The following is a 22,920-nucleotide window of genomic DNA, read 5'->3' as shown; positions in this document are numbered from 1 at the left end:
GCATCTTTCCTCTTGCTGCTGTACACGGGCAAATCTTATAAAATAAATAATAAATCTGTGCAACTGTGAAGACGAAATGGAAGTGGGGAGGAGGCTTCTCTTCCACTTTATGGCTTGCCACATGATCAGAGCTCCTGTTCTCCAGAGTGTATGACGGAAGCATTTGAAAATTGTATAGATGAAGATCAGGGGTTCCCTAAACTATGACCCAAAAGAGACATTTGTTGTCTCCACAGGACCAAAACTTACAAAAAGTAATGAATTAATCTTTTACGCCTTATTTCAATAGTGAACATAATAATTTGACTAATTAATAATTGATTAATGATATGGATCTTTGCTAGCAAATTGTTTGTCTGTATTTCCATGGAAATGTGCCTGTCTGTCTTATCTGCTGTGTGTTTCTTCTGTTCAGCTGACAACAGACACAGGAAGAAGGTGGACCCCAATAAGAACAGGCGTGATTTCTCTGCCTTCAAACAACACGGCGACAGCAAAGTGAAGATCTCTCCGCAGCTGATGCTGGCAGCACATCGCTTCCTGGCCACAGGTGACTGTCCAATAAGCAGGGGTGTAATAGGGATTTATTTTACTGGCAGAGCGCTATTTTAGTGATTTCCGTACCTTTCTATTTTTCGATGGTGGCTGAGACATTGTTGTTGTGTGCAGATAGATAGGATACTGGCAGCAGCAGTACTGTAGCCAAAATGCGGTATTGCTTAATGCTTATATACAGTGTATGTGAGGAGTGAGGAGGATGCATTTGCACAACCTGTTATGCAAAGTAATCATTTGAGTACTTGGCTCATGAATCGTGCAGAACACTCTGCATGCGCACATGGTTATCCTGCCAAAATAAAGACAAAAAAAACTTGGCACAACACAGTTGTGAAGCGACCAGTGCACCCCTCCTGCCAAGTACACAGCTTCACATCTTACACCAGTGATTCTCAACCTGTGGGCCGCATGAGGATGTTGCAAGTGGACCCCCAAATACTTGGCAAAACAGTAAGATATTTATGACATTAATATATGTAAAATAAATACATATATAATGAGTTTTGTTTCCTTCCTTTAAAACCTTTAAAAGTTAGTTGTCATTGTGATACCATCACTAAATAGGAACTCCAAGTATATACTACATTAGTTCCATTGTTTCAAGGCGGAACAGAATTGATTGATTGATCTTAACCCATTTTGACCTGAGATCAGATTCTAAAAATGTCTTCTACATCCTGACAGTTTTCTGAAAAAGCTATGTTTCTATGTCAGTCGTTCTTCGATTTTTGAGTGGTGCAACCACTCCAAGGAACAACAATGTCCGTGTTAACCTATGTGTTCGTTCACCTATGTGACTATGTGACTATTCATGAGTACCAGTAGGGGCAAAGGTGGTGCTGTTGGGCCAGAGAGAGAGAGATAGTGCTGCACTGTTGCCTGCTAATGAGAGACAGAGAGAGAGGGGGGGGGGATTTCACCACTCAGTTCACACGGGTGTGATTTTCAAAAATAGCAGACCTACAAGCCCTGATCCAGAAAAGGTTGTTAATGTCATTCAACAAACCAAGAACATAAAGAAGGAACTTGCATCCTTGTGGGGAGAGAATGTTCTGTCAAGTTAACTTGAGCTTGCAGCTGGGTTAGCTGTCCAAAGGAGAGTGCACACAAGTCAGCTCTCAATCCTGGACAAAGTGAGTGGATAGTCATTCTGTTCTTGGCTTTAGAATTGGGACTGCCGCTTGGGCAGCGACTGTTGATGTTTCTCAAGGTCACGAGTACACAAGTACAGGACACACGGGGGTGAGAACCACTGCGTTATTCATTATCGTTCATAGTAATCATAGTTGTGTCCATCTATAGTTTATACTTAAAAATATTAATTTGGGGCATTCGATGCATTATTCAGATAGGACAGTGGACAGAGAGGCAGGAAAGGTGGGAGAGAGAGAGGGGGAATGGGGTGGATTTGAACCAACCATCAATTTGAACCAACCATCGGATTTGAACCAACCATCAATTTGTGCTCATATGCATGCATCATAATACGTTATATGTATTGATGTGTATGATATCTGATCAGCCCCAATTTCCAGCATAAGGTCAATATAGCAAATGCCTGCACAGCAGAGCCACGAAAACAAACAGTGGTGGATGATAACTTCTCACGTTACCTCCAGCCCTCTGGTGGGAAATGAAACACCCCTCTGGTGTAATAGACCTTCTCTTGAAACACCCCTCTGGTGGGAACAGACCATCTCCTGAAACCACCGGCTTCTAATGGTATCAACCGATAATCACCAGTACGTTACTTACAGTAGTTATCACTAAAATGCAATCGATCCAGCAGCCTCGCCTGGAGCCGACTGCATGTATAATGGCTGCGATTTGGATACGCGGAAGTGAAATTACCGCCACCGAAGCAAAAACATTGTGAAACTGACTTACATGGCCGGTTAAGACTGATATGAGGTTAGTGGACTTAACGTGGCCGGTTATAAGAGGTTAGGGTTAGTAATAGTTGGACATCGTGACCAACGCCACGTCGGACGTTTCCGCGGTTCTGTGTTTCCTAATCGCAGCCCGTCGGCTCCAGGCGAGCCTACTGGCTCGATGGCATTCGACTGATAAGTAACCTACTGGTGATTGTCATACGAATCCGTTTCTGAAACACCCCTCTAGTGGGAATAGACCATTTCCTGAAAGCTTTTAGCTGTTCCCATTAGAGCTGCAACTGTCCATTATTTCCGATTAGTCTATCGATTTCTTTAGTCATACAATGGTATACTGTGTGCAAACATATCTGATATTGTTATTTTCTGTTGTTGTTTTTATTCACATTAAATAGTTTTTCTCAAAATGTATTATTTTATTAGAAATTGATTATTTTTCAATAGAGATAGTCACTCAGTCTGGCACATCTAATATTGCTAATGTATTGTCTATGTCTGTTTGTTCAATGTCCACTACTGACATGAGACCTGCTGAAATCACTCCTACACTAAAAGAGTGAGTCAACTTGTATGCCATCGTCACCTGGACTGGAATATTGGTGACATTGTAGTGATTTCCATCGGGCCATCAAAGAGTGCTCGCTGGACTATAACACACAGTTTCATTCATGATCTCCTCTGCTCTTGTGCCAGACACATTCTATTTGTTTCTCTAATTTTTTTATACCGTTGTTAGCATCAATCGTTAGCCTCCGGTAGCTCCCATGGTGTGTACTGTGTAGTCATCGAATATCCAAAATCTCATCGTGCACACGATCTAAAGCATTTTAGGGCTCAGATTGAGATAATGTCTATAGCTTAATATTACTTTAATCCTACTCATATAGTGGAAAACCATTGTTTACACTGAGAGAACAAAGCACAGACAGAAGATATGACTCATCACACACTTTCGGTTCAACGAAAGAGTTCACAGCTGTTGTAGTCTTGTAGTTTTTCTCAGAATTCTGGCGCCCGTACCGAGTTTACCTACCAGATGGTGGCATGTAATCGGTTAATGTCCTTTATCATTTATGTCCCCATGTTGTCCTCATCGTGTCCAGAGGTGGCGCTGTTCAGCCCTTGTACCATCACAGAGAAGGTGCTGCTGAGGGTCCTGAGACACCCCGACGTCATCCAGGAGATCAAGTTCAACGAGAACGACAAGCGCTCGCCTCAACACTTTATCTACCAACGAGGAAGACCCGCCGACTTCTTTATTCTCCTTCTACAGGTACTGCACCCTAACGCTGTCCCCGGGAAGCCATTTTATGTGAAAACACTAACCAAAAAGGGAGATTCTGTTTCTAATACTGTCCCTGAAAGAACTTGAGAAGCAGCACTCAGCTTGTTGAAGCTGTAAACGGTATTCATTTTCTCCCCATGGGATGAAATGGGTCTAATTATGATTTAGGTGACCTCGCAGGACATATCCCACTGTGGGTTACTATTTCCCTGTGAGTGCGTGCGTGTATACGTACGTGCGTGCGTGCTCTGTGCACTGAACAACCTCAGCCTGGGACGGTGGATGGAATGGTGGAAAACAGCAGACCATGGTCCTTTTTAAACTATTAAACAGTTTGGGTGTGTGAACCCAGAATGGGATGCAATGCATTTGTCAACCTTAGTTATAGCTTTGCTCGCGCATACGTTGTTTTAGTTATCATTTATTTTTTCAGTTTTATTTTTCACGTTTTAAGAGGAAAGCCTTTGATTTCTAGAAGCTGAAAAAGATAGGATGAAAGAATAATGCACCATAGAAGCCAAAAGCTGGTGAGACTGCATTGCGAGCACAAACCCTTGTTTTGCCCATTGAGCTTGTTGTGAATTCATAGAAGCCTAAAATAGTCTTTGCTTCCAGAAAAGCATGGCAGTATTTTGGGCCGTTGTCAACAACAGCTTGGCGTGCCATGAATAGAAGACGAAACCTAGTGAAGTAACAGATGAAGTGTTAAATATATCACATCCCATAGTGATTCTGGCACCGTTATTATGATCGTTGTGTCCAACTCCAATACTGTAGTTACTTACAAGATTTAAGCTGCACAGGTAGGCCTATATGCTAAAGTTACTGCTGTGTTCACACTGGCAGCTACAAAGCTACAGGCTACCATTGATTGATTGATTGATTGAAGAATTTATTAACAGTTTGCAGAATTACAGTACATTTCAAGCACAAACTCAATACAAAGGCTGTTAACTGTGAGTGGACGACCCAATTAAGCATTACACTTGTTTCCAATAGGGTCCACCATGTTCAAATCATCAAAACATTTAGAGACGTACAAATAGACACTTCTATAGACAGAACAGGAATTCATAAAGGAGGTAAAAAGGGAAAAGAAACATATACAGTGAGGGGAAAAAAAGGGGTGGGCGGTGGGGGGGATTCACGTTCACGTTCTCAATGGAAGCCAGTGTCGTGAAGATAGAAAGCTACTACCATTCATTGTCAATGGAAGCCAGCGACATGAAAATACAAACTGACATCCAACACTTGTAGCTTTTGACACCCACTATAGCAACAACATCAAGTTGAGCTGGCTTCACCTAATACATTTCCACTCGCCTTCTCTCTCCACACAATTCCTGCTTGTAATTAGATTATTTCCTCCAGCCAGTTCCCTGTTATTAACCAAAGCCTTTATATTTTTCTTGCTTGTTGGATGCATGCTTGATAATGATATGATGAGCGTGTTGGGCAACACTTAAGCAGCAACTCAGCGATGGATATGCTGTGTTTCTTTGTAGTTTTGTGGTGTAGTCACTGTCTTACATTTTTGGGCCTGTTGTGAACTCTAGCTTTTGCCAGCTGCCGGGCACGGCTGCACTAATAACTTTGGGGCGGGCCCATCTAGAGTTTGAAATTTGAATGGACGGGTATCAACGAGACATCGAAGAGGAAGGATTGCAAAATTACTTTCACAAAAGTTCAAGCTTGAACAGATTTTTAATGCATAATCAGTATAATGAATGGTAGCCAGCAGATGGCAATGCATAGTTCTGGACTTCCCATCCCTATTGCTAATAAATACAAATAAACAAACAATAATAAGTTAATAAGTTGGATGGATATATGACATGATGAAATAGATACTTAACTGTTTAGTGAATATAATGTTATTTTCCAATCTGCATGGTAGCATAACTTTGCATCCCCCCCCCCCCCCCCCCACACACACACACACACACACACACACGTATACCGTAGTTTTTTAAATAAGCCCAAATTTGGAGTCATACATGACTCCAAATGTGGGCTTATTACTGCTATTCCAGACAGAGACTGCCCATGTAACGAGGGAGATCAGATCCACATGCTGTTCTCTCTGATCTGCATCATCTTGCTGAGGGGCATCTCTAGTCAACCTGACCTTCACTAAGATCATCTTACATAAGAGAGAGGTGGGGGGAGAGACAATGAGAATGCATGAAGAAAACCGACACACTGGCGAGGGGAAACAGTGTGCAGTGGATAATGGCTATAACAAAGTACATTTACTTGAGTATTTGGGGTTAGCTAATGACTTTCACTCTACTACATTTGAAATACAAATATTGATATGAATTCATATAAACATTTCTATAGGAAGGTGACCCCTGTGTGGACCCAAACTTGGTAAACAAAAACACATTTACCAACAATTAACCACTTAATAAGAAGCTCCATTTCAAAAGTAGTGAAAACAGTGAGCTCACCTCCGTGCCACATCGCAACTCATTGTGAGCTTTTTAGATCAAATTTGCAACACAAGCAATTGAATACAGAACATTTGACTGAGCGACTTTCAGTCGTAGTTGACTAATATATGACCAAATATGGTATCTATTCTTTGACTCTTTGTCCTCCACCAGAACTAAACAGAGAGGCAGAATACAGGCAGAACTGAATGAGAATATGATTCATACAGTAGTGATTCAGTAGTGACGCACACATACAGTACAGTACAGCTGTGTGAGCTGCTCCATTAGATGCTCTCCTGCAGTGCACCACCATGGAGTTACAAACAAAGCTTTGGCTTTGCAAGCCAACACAGCGGAACCTTGGAGACAATTATGCAAACATTACAGCACTGAACAATGCATCCACTCTTTTCAATCTGAGCCCTACTATAGAGTACTATATTGCACACACACACACACACACACACACACACACACACACACACACACACACACACACACACACACACCATCCTCACGTCCTTGAGCAAGACACTGAACCCCTAGCTTCTCTTAAAAAAATCATCAAGATTCAGCTTTTGGTGACCAGGCGGCTATTTGCAGCAGGCTTTTATTTTTGCACCGGCCTGCACCGGGCCATTATTTGGTTACCATTCCAATTAGGCTGAAACTGCAAATAATAGCCCCGTCGGATCCAAATTAGGCTGTAGAAACTGCAAATAATAGCCGCACGCACGCACGCACGCACGCACGCACGCACACTATGCTGACTCTTGCTGAGGCTTACACAGAGTTAGCATTAAATTGCAAGTCGGCGGCTTGCAGCCCCTCTGATAGTCCAAGGTCAAGGTTACCCCTCCCCCCTCACACATAATCAGTCACGCACCCACCCCACCTCCTCCCCCATCTGTGTGACTGTGCTGGGATTACCCTGCTCACCCTGGGGCGCACACACATCATGCCATGTACATGATCAGTCTATCATGCACGCACGTGCGCACACGCGTGCATACACACACACACACACACACACACACTGTTGGTAGGGCATTCCACATTTTGGTTGCATAATAGTAGAATGAATTCATCCCCATGTTTGTGCCAAATCTGGGGGGGGGGGGGGGGGGGGGGGGGGAATCAGTGGAGCTGCCTCTGGTGTTGTGCCTGTGGGCATTCGTCAATCTTTTTAAGTAGTTTGATATAGGTATGGACTCTGGTCTCTTGAGTATCTTGAAGACCAGGCCCATTGCAAGTTTGTGTGTGTGTGTGTGTGTGTGTGTGTGTGTGTGTGTGTGTGTGTGTGTGTGTGTGTGTGTGTGTGTGTGTGTGTGTGTGTGTGTGTGTGTGTGTGTGTGTGTGTGTGTGTGTGTGTGTGTGTGTGTGTGTGTGTGTGTGTGTGTGTGTGTGTGTGTGTGTGTGTGTGTGTGTGTGTGTGTGTGTGTGTGTGTGTGAGAGAGACACTCCGTTGTTGACACCTTAGGTGTCGACAGATTGGATGCTGACACTCTCATGCAACTTGAGAACGGCTGCTCTAGTTCCAGCACTTGAAGAAGTGTGTGTGTGTGTGTGTGCGTGTGCGCACTTTGTGTGCGTCAGGGTCGCACCTCCGGGGAGATGAGGTGATGTCACTGAGAAGCCACATGTGATACACTACCTGTGGTTGTGAGTGTGTGTACGTGAGGTAAGAGAGGAGATACTGGAACCTTAGCAAGCACACCTGTGTGCTGAGATGTAATATTCATAAGGAGAACGTTAAAGTGTTTCTGTTACATGACATTAGAGAGCGCCACTCTGGCAGCCCAGAGCATTGGCACTCAAAGCAGTCTCCTCTCAACGACCAGTAGCCAATCTACATAATGTAATAACGGCTCATAGTGTAATGCCGACATTTAAATGAGACTTTACATTACATTATGAGCTTTTATTACATCTTCAGCGACTATGTGAGGTTATTAATTTAACGCATTATTACATTATCGAAGATAACATTTAATACATTAAAATTATTACGTTTTGTGCTGTTATTACATTATGAGTTTTTATTACATTTAAATTATTACATTATGTGCTGTTGTTACATTATGAGTTGCTACTAGTTCAGCTATTTCCACATTGTTTGAAAATGTTGTATAGTATACAGTATATGATAGCAACAGCACAGAGCTCCTCCCCATACTTATAATTATTTGCGAAAATAATTCATTATTTCATTTAAATTGTCACTTTAGCAATGTGCAGATACATATACAGTACATACATATAGTGTTGACTAAATTGTGTGTGTGTGTGTGTGTGTGTGTGTGTGTGTGTGTGTGTGTGTGTGTGTGTGTGTGTGTGTGTGTGTGTGTGTGTGTGTGTGTGTGTGTGTGTGTGTGTGTGTGTGTGTGTGTGTGTGTGTGTGTGTGTGTGTGTGTGTGTGTGTGTGCGCGCGTGCGTTCAACAGGGTCGGGTGGAGGTGGAGGCAGGCAATGAAAACATGAAGTTTGAAACGGGACCGTTCTCCTACTACGGAGTAATGGCTCTGAATGCGCCGTCAGTGGGTGAGACTACACACACACACACACACACACAATATGACGATAAGGGTGAAAATTGGTTTACTGCTGAACTATACTTCATGGTAGGACAGTGTAAATATTGAGCCACCCTTTTTTGGCAAGCCTCACCTTTGTGCAATGGAGGAGAAAATGAGGCATGCAATATTCACACACTTTCATTTCCTGTGTTGTGTCGAGTTCAACCTGCCTTCCGATACAGCTCCATTATTTTCTACAGTCTGTGTGTCATAGGAGGCATGTGGACACTTCAGAAACCCTACCAGTGACATCATCATTAGGCAGTTTTTTTAAGATTTACATTTTAGTCCACTACAAGTATACAAGTATACAAGTATATTTTTGATTATTAATAATAAATCATAATAATAAATTAGGTGTGTGTGTGTGTGTGTGTGTGTGTGTGTGTGTGTGTGTGTGTGTGTGTGTGTGTGTGTGTGTGTGTGTGTGTCTGTGTCTGTGTCTGTGTGTGTACTGTGTACTGTGTACTGTGTACTAGTGTTTGTGTTCAAGAATTTCTTGTTAAATGTAAATGCAAATAAAGATGTTAAATGTGTGTGTGCGTGCGTGCGAGAGAGAGGATGCTAGGTGTTGTGTGAGGCAGGCCAGGTATCAGAGTCCAGAGAGTGTCAGTAGTGTTAGTCCTTGTTGGAAGGCCAAGTCACAGGTCAGCTGGACACACTAGAGCTTCAATGCCTAATTGATGCTCCGCCCTGCGCCAGTGTCACTGAAACACTGTCCTACCACGAAGTATAAATGCTTATGATGAGACATTTAGCATGATAAATATAGAGATAGCAACACTAGTGACACCTAGTGGTGTGCTGCTGTCATAACTGCATGGATATTGTGTGTACAATAATAATTGCGTTATAATTGATCCTTAAGGTGTCTGCACACTGCTGCGTCTTTTCAGATTTTTAGCAGCGTTTTTCTGCCGTTTTTTCAGAAAAACGTGTTCAGTCTGCAAGGACCTTTACTGTATATTATAGAGAGAATATTTCTGGAAAAAACATGAATATTTGTTAGATTTACGTTTTTCTAAGAATACAGACTCATAAAAACATTTATGACAATTAAGACATTTCATAGAATGTCAAGATGTTTTGGAAAATAACCCTAATAATCATTAGCCCACAGACCACCATAACACTGAGACCCCTTTTCCAGCGCGGTTGAACCGGTTCCATACTTTTTTCCAGACGAATTTTGAACCAAATTAATTGGTTCAGGTCCCTAAAAGTTGGTTTGTAACTGGAACCAAAAAATAAGTTTTTGCCCTGAAGGGTGAACCAAAGTGGGATTGTCACTATTCGGGTTGGAAGATGCAGATGTGATATAAACCATCATAAGAAATACAGAACGGAACCAGTTCTACAACCAAAGTTCTTTTTCGTGAAAAAGGGGCCTGAGAGTGTACAAATGAAACCAAATGGACCCGTAAGGGCCATTTGGTTCCATCTGTACACACTCTCAGTTTCAGCCACACAAGGGTTCCTAACTATCCATCATGTATCTGGCGACCCCCTGGAACCCCCTCAAGGACCCCTGGGGGTCCCCTGACCATGCTTTGAGAAGCGCTGGCATAGAGGAAATTAAAGTCTCCTATAGATATTGACACCGTCTTGCTGTCGCTGCTTTGATATGTTCATGTGTATCATAACTAACTTTTATGTTTCTGTTTTGGATCAAATGTTTTCTATGTTTCATATGTTTACACATTATGCAGCTTTTTGATGTGCAAGTATGTGCAGCTGTCATTATGTCAAGCAGTCAAATATGCCTCTCTGTTGTTCTGTGTATATTATACGCTACAGTTCTAGAAAAGAAAACGTAATCAATTTATAACTTAGGCATTTAGCAGATGATTTGCAGGTGATTTACAGTAAGCAAGGTTAAACACAAGGTAATAATATATCAAATGTGTAGAAATACTGTAGTAATCTAGGATCATAGGTAAACCAAGAACCTAATCATCAGTCTAAACATTATAATATCAAAAAATAAATAATATGTACTTTGAAACTATAGGATGCCAGGTCAAACACATGAACCTGGCATCTGTCTACATAACATTTTAATACTGTACATTTAATAGGGCTTTGAACTTTTGCAATGCTGTGTTGTTTCATGACATTTTGATAAACCCCTGAATACTCGTATTGGAACTTGAGAAGAATAACAAACAAACACTTAGAGAGCATAACGACAACAGCAAAAACATGAATTAAAACATTGTAACCGTTTTCTGCCCCTTGAGGACGAGTCGGACAATGGCGCAGTGTTTCTCTCTCAGCCGCCAGCTGAGCTCAGCAGCCTTCTCATGATAGAAAGAAGAAAATATGCCAGTGGGCAGTGGGGTAATTGCAAAGTGGGCTCCAAAATAACATTTTATTGATGAAGGCAACCTTGATGAAGGTCATCTGACCAACAAGCTTGGCTTTTAAAGAAACTTGCGTTGATGCGAGGTTGCACAACACTCTTACTTATGAAATAGGAATTTGATCAGATATTAAACTGGACTATCTTCATGTTTAAACAACTGAAGCCGGATTTCTAAAATAAATAGCACATCTCCCGTTACAAGCTCGCAACGCATTGCGCTTGAAACAATACGCAGAAGATGAAGATAAATAATGAGTGTGTATTGACATTATGGTTGGCCTGGGCGACAGCATAATAAGGCCTAAACATCACCAAGTGAGTCAGGGAGATGAGGAGATCGTATAGCCATGGGAAATTGAAGAAGGTTGTTCTGTAAAGAATGACAACGCTGATGATAAGCTGGAGAAGACACGGGAGGAGAGGATATGGAGGGGGGGGGGGGGGGGGAGGGGGGGGGGGGGTTAAACGTCGTCTTGACACATTCTGCAACTCGACCTTGAATCGGCCTTTTACTCCTACAGTACAACACAGAAACCTCTTATCTCCCTATTGAAACTATATTTTCCCTGTAATTTAACGCCCTACTTGATCAATATCTCACACAAAAGCATCACAAGTAGCAGATCTAAAAGTGTTTTGAGCTCGTCAATCTTCTACTTTTGCTATTTATGAATTTGAATCAGTGTTGAATCAGCGAAAATTGTTTGTCATTAAAACTAAATACAAAGTACAAACTAAGCCATGACTAATACTGACAATTTTGTCAACAAATCAAAACTAGACGAGAATGTTAGGGAGAAGAGATCCAGTAGATCTTCATTTTGGTTGCGCTCTGAAAATACTAAAACTAGACTAACACTAAAACATCAGATGACTAAAATATGAATCTTATTCAAAAGACTATGACTAAAATTAAATCAAAATGTGTCAAAATCAACACTAATTTGAATTGAACAGTTTTGGACGTCCAACCAAAACCGTTCCTTTCCAGGAAATGGAAAAAATAACCTGTGTTCAAAATGAATCCAGTGCAAGCTCCTGACCTGTTAATACTTTGCATTGGTTAAATATTCATAGAACACACTGGCACACTTTCACTTTGAAGCTTTTTTCAGAAATACCAAAAAAAGTTCACAATGCGTCGCCGTCGCCACTCATCGTGTCCTTGTAGATCAGCTACTTTTGTGCTACTTGTGTGTGACAGTGTTTATATTGAACTGGGTGTGAAAAACATAAAAATAAATATGGAGATAGGAGGTTTCACACACACACACACACACACACAGCCACACGCCCCTGTGGCCCCTCATAACACGCATGCTTACTGATTCACCCATAAATCTTTGACACACTCCCACGCACACACACATGGGGGGGGGGGGGGGGTGTTGGTTCAGGGGGGAGGGGGCATACTGTATACTACAGAGACTGATAACTGTGACCTTGAGGGTCTGTGGGGGGTGCAGGGCTGTGAGGAGACCGACCCTCCATTGGGAAGCATTCACGCACAATATCATCTGCACATACTGTATAATGTTACTGCATAGTATGTCACATTTCCTTGTGTTTACATAGCAGTCATCAGCCACTGGAGTAGTGTGGTGGTGACTGTTCACCTGTAGAAGCACACTGTCCTCTCGCTGTATTTTGGTGTTTTCACCAAAAACATCCCCCTCTACCAAAACAAACCAACTAAAAGAAAAAAAACGGAGGATGCCAAAAAAGTAAAAAAAAATAGCTGATCTACAAGCTCTCAATGCATTGTGAGCTTGTAGATAAGCTATTTTCAAATGGCCAAAATGTATATAGGCCTAGTAAGTAACTAGTATAGCCTACAAAGTAAAACAATTACTTAAGTACAGTACTTGAGTAAATGTACCAGGTTACTTTACACCACTGTTGAAAAGTAGCACAGAATGACATGGTGTGCACTGACTAAAAGACTGTTTCTCTCTCTGCCCCCCCACGCTCCTCTCAGCTGTCACCCCGCCCCCGTCCCCCTCAGTGTCATCCCCCCGTCCACGACGCCTCTCTCTTAAAAGGTTTTCTCTGTTCTCTCGTTTCCCAGGTAAAACTAACTTATCACCCTTTCTTTCATCTCTTTTGTCGTCTGTAGAGCCCTTATCCAGCAAGTGCAGCAATACCGCGCTCACTTTAGCAAACGTTAACTGCAAATGTCAGTTCATTTAGAAGTCTTCTATGTTTTTGGGTGGCGCAGGGGTAAAGTTCCACCACAGAAGGAGGCCAGGAGCCTAAGTTGAATACTCCACAATTGGCTGTGAAGTTGTTTGGGGTCGCTGCACTCAGAATCAACTTCATTGTCACATCACAGTTTACTGAAAAGTGGGTGAAATTAGCTTGTTGTTTTTTGAGTTAGGTTCAGGGAAAACCAAGGGGGAGCAGAAGACTGAAACAGGCTCTGAATTACAGCTTCAACAGGCTTAAACATTGGGCCTACAGCTTCACAGTAGAAGACTAGCCTGATTATCAGACTCTGAAGCTTCCTGAAGCTTGAGAGTCTGTTGGATCCAGGATCTGGTGGATCCAGGCTAGTAGAAGACTTGAAACAGGCGCTAATATTACAACTTGCTGGATGGGGCTCTAGTTCCCAGTGTCCCTGTCTGTCACTATTTCCTTCCGTTTAATCACTGATCCATTCCCATCTTTTATTTGTCACAAAGATGGGACATCATCGTACCCAAGTTCCCTAAGCCCTATGTTTCCTCAACCCTATGTTCCCTCAACCAAGTGTAATACGTATAATAGTGTAATAAGTGTAGTAGTGTAATAGTGTAATAAGTCTAGTAGTGTAATGGTGTAATAGTGTAATAGTGTAATAAGTGTAGTAGTGTAATAGTGTAATAAGTCTAGTAGTGTAATGGTGTAATAGTGTAATAAGTGTAGTAGTGTAATAATGTAATGGTGTAATATGTGTAGTAGTGTAATAGTGTAATAACTTAAGTGTAATAGTGTAATAAGTGTAGTAGTGTAGTAGTGTAATAACTTAATAGTTACTGTAACATGGGGGGCAGCCCGGTTCCTGCGAGCCACCCCGCGACCAAAACGGTCGAGAAATTACAGAGTTATACCGTTACCGTGTTGCAGCTTTCCGTGCTTGGACAGACAGACACAGGGACAGACATACAGAGGCACACTATAGCTACGTAATGGAGTGGAGGCACCGCAAAACAAATCTTAATCTTAATCTGGCAACACCCACTCCACATAACATTAAAGTTGCCTTTATATGCATAAACATGAGGGAACATGGGCATGACCCAGATAGGGATCAAGGTAGGTCAGCCTGACCTACCTTAAATACGTTAAATTTAAATACTGTTGTAATATTATAAATACTACACGTTATTATTCTTATTAGCGCTCCTCAGAACCATCTGAGCAGCCATCGGCCGGGTGAAGTTATAAAAGCAACGGATGTCGGAATGAGCACGTATTGCTCTTTTGCCGACCGTATGACCTTAATGACATTGGAAATGAATGTCTGTAATAGAGTCCCGAGGTCCTGACGTCACTCACTCCCACTACCCTTGGTCAGGGTCACTGCGTTTTATTTGTACTTATTTTATTTTTTTGCATTGGAACTTGTGGTACTGTCATATAAGAACTGTGTTCCAAAAATAAACAAACCACCCAGGTGATTCTGTCAGGTATGTGCTGTGCTGTGCTGTGCCTGCTTCTTTGCATGGCAGACATTGTCCCGTCACATCTCTGCCGTTTAGATCACATGACATCATTCCCATTCACTCAATCACCACTGGTCTGTCTTCATATTTGCATTTAACCACTTAAGCCCTAATTTTATACGACACGCCCAAAATAGGGACGCCAGACTGAGTCTGAAAGTGGTTAATATGTTAATATGTGTGTGTGGTCAGCGTCTATCTGTGTGATCTACTTCACATACTACCTTATAGTATCAGCCATGTTTTTCTAGGCCTGCACTCATCTTCTTTAATAATGATCTTTTTCCATCCCAACATTTCACTTTTTTTCTTTCTCCCTGATCTTCACGTCACTATAATCTCGATGTGAAGATAAGTCGACGAACGCGTCGCTCTCATGATGTGTGTGTGCCGCTGTGTGCACGCACACACGCAGCACATGCATGCATATGCATGTGGGTTTGTGTGTGTGTGTGCGTGCATATTTTACCCCCCGTCCGCTCACTCTGTTTCTGTTTTGGTCAGACTTGCGCTCTCCGTCTCACGGCGGCGGTCTGAACCGCTCTGCGTCGCTCAGCTGCAATGCGCCAGATAACAACTCTGTGGGCGGGAGCATCACCTACATACCGGGGACCCCCTTCCAGTACACACCTGACTTCTGCGTGCGTGCTCTCACCGATGTGCAGTTTGTTAAGGTAACTCCCTTTGTTTATTCAGATTGATTGATTGATTTATTGAATACTTATTGAATACTTTATTAACAGTTTGCAAAAAGTACTGGGATACATTTAGCTCTGGTCCATAGCCCTAATGCCGTTGCTGCCGTTGCATTAGAGCTATGGGACTCTCAATTCATTGCCCTCCCATGATATGCCAGCATAGCCTCTCGACTTCTGCAAAAATACAAATGATGATTTCGCTACTAACCAATACAAAGACGGTTTTGTTATGAAGAAAGCCTACTTTCCCCGGTGGACACACTCTGAGCCTCCCACCACACGTGTAAAATGCACTTTTTGTCCAGAAAAAGATTTCTCACTCTTGAACTAGTGAACAGACTCTGGTCCCTTGAGTATCTTGAAGACCAGGCCCGTTGCTGTAGTCTGTGCTCTACCACCCTAGCATAACGAGCAGGGGTTAGGTACTAGGTGTGAGGTCAAGTAGTCTTGACTAGTTTGCTTTGAGAGGTCTGGTCTGTAGTTTAGAATTTAGTGCCTTTGAGGTGCTAGTGTGCTCTACACCAAACCACGTTTTACCAAAAGTAGCTTGTAGATTTTCGGCTAATATTCCCTTAGGCTAGGGTTCAAGTGGTTAGTGTGAAAAAGGTTCCTATCAACAGATATTTGGCAGCCCCCCTGTAGTAACTCTGAAGACCCCTTAGGGGTGCCGGGCCCCCTGTTGAAGAAGACCTCTGCTTTAGTGTTTTGCTGGCTCCACTTGAGTTGCCTAGTAACTGAAGACATAGCTGGTGGAGTGTAACCAGCTCAGTTGACCTGTAAGTTCTGAGAAACGAGCTTCCACTCTGTATGTTTCCCACATGAATCCACTGCAATCATTCAATTCAATAATAATAAGCTAAGGATACACCAGACTTATATTGTGCTTTTCTAGCTACTAAGACACTACAAAACCAACAGAAATAACTTTATTTAAGAAAAATAAGCTGATTAAAGAAAGCAGGTTACAAAATCCTACTATGCCAGTGAATGAAAATGGACATTTCGTGTCACGTCATGAAATTACCCCTTTGATGTTATACTGTTCAAAGACCTACATTTATGTGAAATCAAATTGCATAATTTGCATTGTGTGCAATTGCCACATTTGTAATTAATTCCCATTTTGGATTTCCTCCAGGAAAGTTTGAGGTTTAGTAGGCGCTAAATCCGATCTAACCACGCTTATGACGATCAGGTCCAATATTTAGTTCAGTGACGACAGGAGTGAAGAGCGGTTCATTGTGTGTGTGTTCATTTCACGTTCACTCTCCCATTGGAAAGAATAGACCCCAACTTGCTTCCGGTCTCCTAAAAAGTAGACCACCTACTTCATGCAGATATGGGAAGTAAACCAGAGATGTCTTTCTTTTTGTGTGTCTTGGGTTGTATAGTTCTCCATTTCATTCCCCTCTGTCTCTCTCCCCATGCAGGTGACTCGTTCCCAGTACCAGAACGGCCTGCTGGCATCCAGACTGGACACCAGCACCCCTCAGTCCCCAGAGGGCAGTCACACTCGCCTGGACAAAGTGGTCTCGGCGCCCCTGCCCACCCCCACCCCCAGCCCCAACACCGCCCCGCCCCCCCCTCAGCCCACGCCGCCGCCCAACAGTCGCGCCCCTCTTCCTCCTCCCCAAACCTCCTCGTCCTCCTCCAGCCCCAGGCCCGGCAGCCAGAACCCCCTGCCCCAAACCACACCTACGCCCACCCCGAGCAGCAACCACACCCCGTTGTCCCAGACGCCTCCGTCCGTCGCGGGTCCGGGTCCAGGTCCGTACCCCCATACAACTTTCGCCTTCTCTCACGGCGCTAAAGCGGCACAGCCCGCCTCCCCGCCGTGCGTGCACCCGGAGCACAGCACTCCTCCGGGGGAGACCACCAGTCTGCTCAGCGAGCAGCAGAACTGCCACAGAGCCAGCCAGCCACACACACCACAGCCTTATTCCCACACATACATCAGTCACGCACACACTGAGAGCACTATCTAACTAACCACTGTCCCTTTGGCTGGTTTGGGGTTATATGATGTTATTTGTGTGTATGTTGATGCCACACATACGCTCACACTTTTTAAGTCTCATTTGCATGTTAAAGTCTGATTTAAGTCCCAGGCCAGAAATAGCCAAAAATACAAATTCTTATTGAGCTTGTAGATCTGCTATTTCTGGTGTCTGACGGAGTATAACCCTACCGTCCCAGGTCTTATAATGTCTTTGTGCATGTCCCCCCCCCTGTAAAGACCTACATGGACATGTCTCCCTGTTAAAGACCTAAATAGAGGTGCTGGAGCGACAACTAAAACGTCAAACGGAATGAAAAGAGCATCCGCAGTACGCACACCCACATCTATCTGTGCAAGAACCTCTTTCATTTGCCAGCATTGGGTTGGAGACCCTCTACTTCAAAACCAGATGAAGGCTACAGAATAGAGTGAGGTGTTTTAGTTTTTTACCCAGACATGTGACTGTGTGAATGACTGCCATGTCAATTAGGCTGCTCTTAAGTGAGCTGGGAAAGACATTGATTCCTGTTCCATCCCTCTATCTCTCTCTCTCTCTCTCTCTAGTGTCTATCAGTTTGTTCTGCCCAGTGTGTTTGGTTTGCGTCTGAATTTCCCTTTCCATTGCAGCCTCCAAAAACCCACAAACTCCATAGTCCATTTTTTTTAGGAAAAAGGGAAAGGGGCATTTTCTCCAGCAGGTTATGGGGAGATTGCTTTTTACAGCTGATGACTTTGATGTGCACACAGAAGGCCTCTCTGACTACTCAGTTACTGTACCTTATAGCAGGTAGCATTAGCGTTGTGTTGTTGTTCTTGTTGTCGTTTGGACATGGGCCAGATTAATTAAAGGTGATGTATGTGATGTTTGTTAGTTAAAATTAATTGTTAAATAGATTTATATTCTGATATTAATCATTGCTATAGTGTTTGTTCTGTAACGGGCATCTGTCTCTACTGCTTCTTTAATAAATAGAAAATGCATTTTCAGGATACCAATTCCATCCGATCAGGAGAGAAAAGGGGAGACCCCTGTCACTGAACAAACACTAATGGCAATGATTACTATTACAATATACTGCAGAGCTTTAACTTTTCAACAAATCAATTTTTGTTTTAACCAAAAAATATCACTCACAGCACCTTTTTAAGACCCAACCGATCTCCAGTGTATACTTTTTTTTTTTTTTTAACAAGGAATGGTTGATGAACGATTGCTTTGAGACATGTCAACATGTCAACAACAGCACGGTCCTCAGGCTGTCTATGACGACACACATACTGTACATACAGTATACTGGACCAAATGGACTACTCGTGTATTGCCCAGATCTAATGTTTTGTCAGGCATCGATGCAAACAGTTAACCACCAAAACCTTATGTTGGTTGGCGCGATCTGCTATTTTCTTTTGCGAAAGCTTTCCTCACAATATGGAGACGCTGTACTTGATGATGATTTGACTAGAAACCTTTTACTTAAACATCAAAGAGTACGTGGCAAAATCATCAGTGTTAATTGAACTCTGAGAGAGTACATTTGTACCCTCTCAGAGTTACAAATGGATAAGTTATGATAACACATAATCGATGAATTTACTGTATTATTAAGATCGACTGACAGGGTGGGGTGTCCTTTTGCCTACCTCCTCACCACAGCAATATGTTATAAATTATTTAAATGTAAAGACTTAAATATATTTATTTTTTGCCTAAAGATTAATTTGTACACATTCAAGATTTATTTAAATTACCTTTTTTTTATATTGTATAGTTAATTTTATTACTTTCTCTTTTGACATGTGTTGTTCTCGAGAACATTTGAAGTACGAGTTCGAGGAACGAACGGCTGCACTCTTTGAGAGTACACGATTGTAGCAGTTGCACACAGGCGCTCATTTGTAACTAACTCTTATTACTCGTCGATGTCGGTTGGAAACCTTGTATGTCCAAAAAAAACATACGTTTTCCATGTGTTCCAATGGATCCAATGATGTAGCTAGTATTTAAGTCACATGCTCTCATTAAAGCAGCACTATGTAGTTTGGGGTATCGGAGACCAATTTGGACAAACATGGCAGCCAATGTCTTTGACTTCATTACCCAAGAGTCTCTGCAAGCATGTCCGGCAAGGACACGCTGTGATTGGCCAATCTTCGCTTTGACTGGCAGTTCTGCCTTGGTGAATGCCCAGATGAAACTCATTGTCTCTCCTACATAGTAATACAGTCAAGCTCCTGGCAGAGACCGCCCAGAGTCTATACATTTAGAGAAGGATGATTGTTATTGCTTAAACATGTAACTTTATCATTTTGTGGGACATAATATGCTATATAGTTGTTAAAAAGGTTACATAGTGCTGCTTTAATACTTTTCATTGGTTCAATATTCATAAAATCCACAGACAGCCTTAACCGCTTTCACAAAACCTTTGTGTGACACTGTATTATCATAGTGTCACAAAAGTAGGGCGTACGTTTACGGGGGGGGGGGACATCAAAAGTTGAAATCTGGAGATGGGAGGTTTCTGCCCGGCAATGTACCATACTGTAACTATACTATAACATACTGTATACCCTCCACTGTGAATCTGGAGCCTGCTGTTGTAACCGGCTCCTCGTCTCATATACTTTAACCATTTCCAAACCACAAGCCTAAGGGTAAACGAGGGTTTTACACCTTGAGCTGCAGGGACACTGTGTGGAAGTAACAAGCTGCTTGTGGCATATTTGCAATAATAGGTTTCTATGGTTTAATAATGTTATGAAATGATATTATAGCCTACATTTCATGCTGAGTGGTTCACTCCTATACCCCCAAAAATGACTTATTTTTCTATCAATTACACAGCTCATGAAGCCTTGAGTTCATGGAGACGTTTTCGTTTTTGTCGCATTCCTGCGGCAATAATTTGACTCTTTGAGTCATGAAACTATCGGCTTAGGGATGCCACGAAAACAAAAGAATCTCCATGAATTCAACGCTTCTTGGGGTGTATAATTGATAGAAAATAAGGGGTGAACTACTCCTTTTAAGTTGCGCTTCGTTGCACAATCTGACAAAGTATGAATGAGCCATGGTTTTGGTGACATGTATCCTGTTTTCCCTCCCACGTAGGCTCTATTATAGGCACAGCAGCCATATTGGAAAGGAATTGGGCCTCTTCCTTACTTCCTTCAAGGGTGTTATTATTACCAATGATTCTAACCATTGAGGGACTGTTTCAGTCTACAATGTTTTCATGTTTCAATGTGGAAATGTTGTGAAGAACATTGTTACATTGTCTTTTTTTTTCTGTACAGGAATCTTTGCTTTAAAGCTACATGGCCGCAATAGTTACAACATGACCAAAGTTTTCAGCTGAATGCTCTGAAATGTTTTAGTGGCATGTCATGGTAAAATTACATTTTACAATATATTCTTTTTTTCTCCCCATGGCATGTCACAATTGAAGTCAAGATTTCCATATTATATTATATATTATATATATTATAATAATTGTATTTGGTTTAATAATGCATAATTATTGGTTATAACATCAGAGAAATGTATGAATTACCGTAACCAGGCACTTTGTTTCCCATGCAATTTACTTTCCACGTGTGTTTAAATGACATTCCACCCTAGGGATGACTCCATAATGACACTTTATGCAATGTGAAGTACATGTTATTGTGTATATAAATGATTATTTTGTATATAGATGATGAGAGAACGATTAAGCCTGATTTTACATGGGAAATAGCTTATTTAAAAACTCGCAATGCAGTTGCAAGCTTGTAAATTGGCTATTTTTTCAACCACAGTATCTACTATAAGTCTTACATTTACTCAAAAGACAAATGTGTCTTCACACTGTGTGGGTGAATGAGAGCTGACATGTTGAAGCTGCTAGCATGTTATCTACCTATCTCTACTGTTGTATGCAGTGACACTGAAGTCATTTGACTGTAAAGACAAATGATGTTGTTGATATATATGCTGACCGTCATTTATTTATTTACTTTGAAAGGTTGCCGTTTTGAAGGCTATGTTTGTATAAGCTATAGCTCGCGAACTGAACACTTGTAAAAACATCACTGAATTATGTAGTCTAACGTTTAGTCTCTCTTAGTTGTCAGAATGTTGCCTCCCACAATTTCCAAAGGCTTCCGTCAACCGTCATACTGTCTGTCTGTCTGTCTGTCTGTCTGTCTGTCTGTCTGTCTGTCTGTCTGTCTGTCTGTCCATAGATATGTGTCTGTCTGTCTGGAGCACGGAGGCTCTGAAAATGATTGGGGATAAAGCGGATGTGACTTCTGTCTCGTCTTTGCAGTTGTGTAAATTTGTAACTACTTTAAATCAAATTATTCGAACCATATAGCTTGCTGCTTAGCAGAAATATATTTTGAAGATATTTTAAAATTAATTTCCGTGAACGTAAATGACGGAATGGATGACCGCTTGGTCGGGAGGTGTAGTTCTGGAGGCTATATGAAGCTTTTGGAGATTGTGGGATAGTAGTCTGGCCACGCATCTACATTCTACACAGTCGTGTGTCTGATATGGTATTGACTCCAAAGTATTTCTCCTCCATGGGATTACAATCCTGTATGGGAAGATCGGCACTCTTGTGATGACCATACACTTAATGTTTTGTGGAGTGGACTGAACGTTTTTTTTAGCTGATTTTAAAGGGGCTGTCTGCTCTGTCATACTCGGCACAGCCTTACGCCCGATTTAAACCTTGTCGTACAGAAATAGTAGATCTGCTTGTAGATCTGTTATTTTTGATGTGCGACGTCCACCAACGTTCGACGAAGGCCAAATCGGGCCTTAACCTAGACCTGCCTGCTGGTTCACATGGGTCATATGTAGAAATTGGTCTTACTTATAATCTATTGGTTTCCAGTTAAGCCACTGGTTGGGTCTGTGACTCGCAGTATGTGTACTGGGACATGTAAAAATGTATATTGTTCAACTCGATGACATATTTATTGTGAAAGGCTTTATTTATTATTTTATTTTTTGTTATAATGTGTGCACCTCGAGGTGCAGTTATGTGAAACGGGCTTCCAAACAACGCACATCTTTCCGTGGGTCATTCCTACACCCGGAAAGGTTGCATTCATTTCCCTAATTGCTGTTAAGTGTTGTATTTACTGTACATACTCATACACATGAAGAGGTGTCCGGCCGTTTTGTGACGGTTCCGAGTGATGCTGAAAATGACTTGCGTCTATTTGTAGTCAGGAATATTATAAACTATGTTCTATTATTTGATGTCTTTCATTGTTTTACTAGTAAGACATTGCATAGCAATAAACATTGCACAGACTTGACCTCAAACAATGATTTATTCCTCAACCTTTCTGTAGTGGTCTAACCCTATTTCACACGGATTCTAGTACTATATAGTTCTATACTATAGT

At 42.0% G+C, this 22,920-nt stretch overlaps 1 protein-coding gene across 2 annotated transcripts in view; it reads left to right on the top strand.

Moving 5' to 3' along the window:
- Positions 1 to 22,816, top strand: part of LOC306939216 (metal transporter CNNM4-like) — a 31,014-nt gene extending 8,198 nt beyond the window's left edge. Inside the window, exons 6-11 of one of the 2 annotated variants that reach the window (XM_079523760.1) lie at positions 416 to 550; positions 3,554 to 3,723; positions 8,617 to 8,713; positions 13,092 to 13,181; positions 15,322 to 15,491; positions 16,946 to 22,816. In XM_079523760.1, coding sequence (XP_079379886.1) covers positions 416 to 550; positions 3,554 to 3,723; positions 8,617 to 8,713; positions 13,092 to 13,181; positions 15,322 to 15,491; positions 16,946 to 17,500 — 1,217 coding nt within the window. In that variant the 3' untranslated portion in view covers positions 17,501 to 22,816. The remainder of the gene's footprint in view (positions 1 to 415; positions 551 to 3,553; positions 3,724 to 8,616; positions 8,714 to 13,091; positions 13,182 to 15,321; positions 15,492 to 16,945) is intronic. The other variant, XM_079523761.1, reaches the window with a different exon arrangement.
- The last annotated feature ends 104 nt before the right edge of the window (positions 22,817 to 22,920 follow it).

Source organism: Electrona antarctica (genome assembly GCF_951216825.1).
Source record: "Electrona antarctica genome assembly, chromosome: 16".
Taxonomy (NCBI): domain Eukaryota; kingdom Metazoa; phylum Chordata; class Actinopteri; order Myctophiformes; family Myctophidae; genus Electrona; species Electrona antarctica.
The sequence above is the reverse complement of the archived record's forward strand: the minus strand, read 5'-3'. Positions and strand labels throughout refer to the sequence as shown.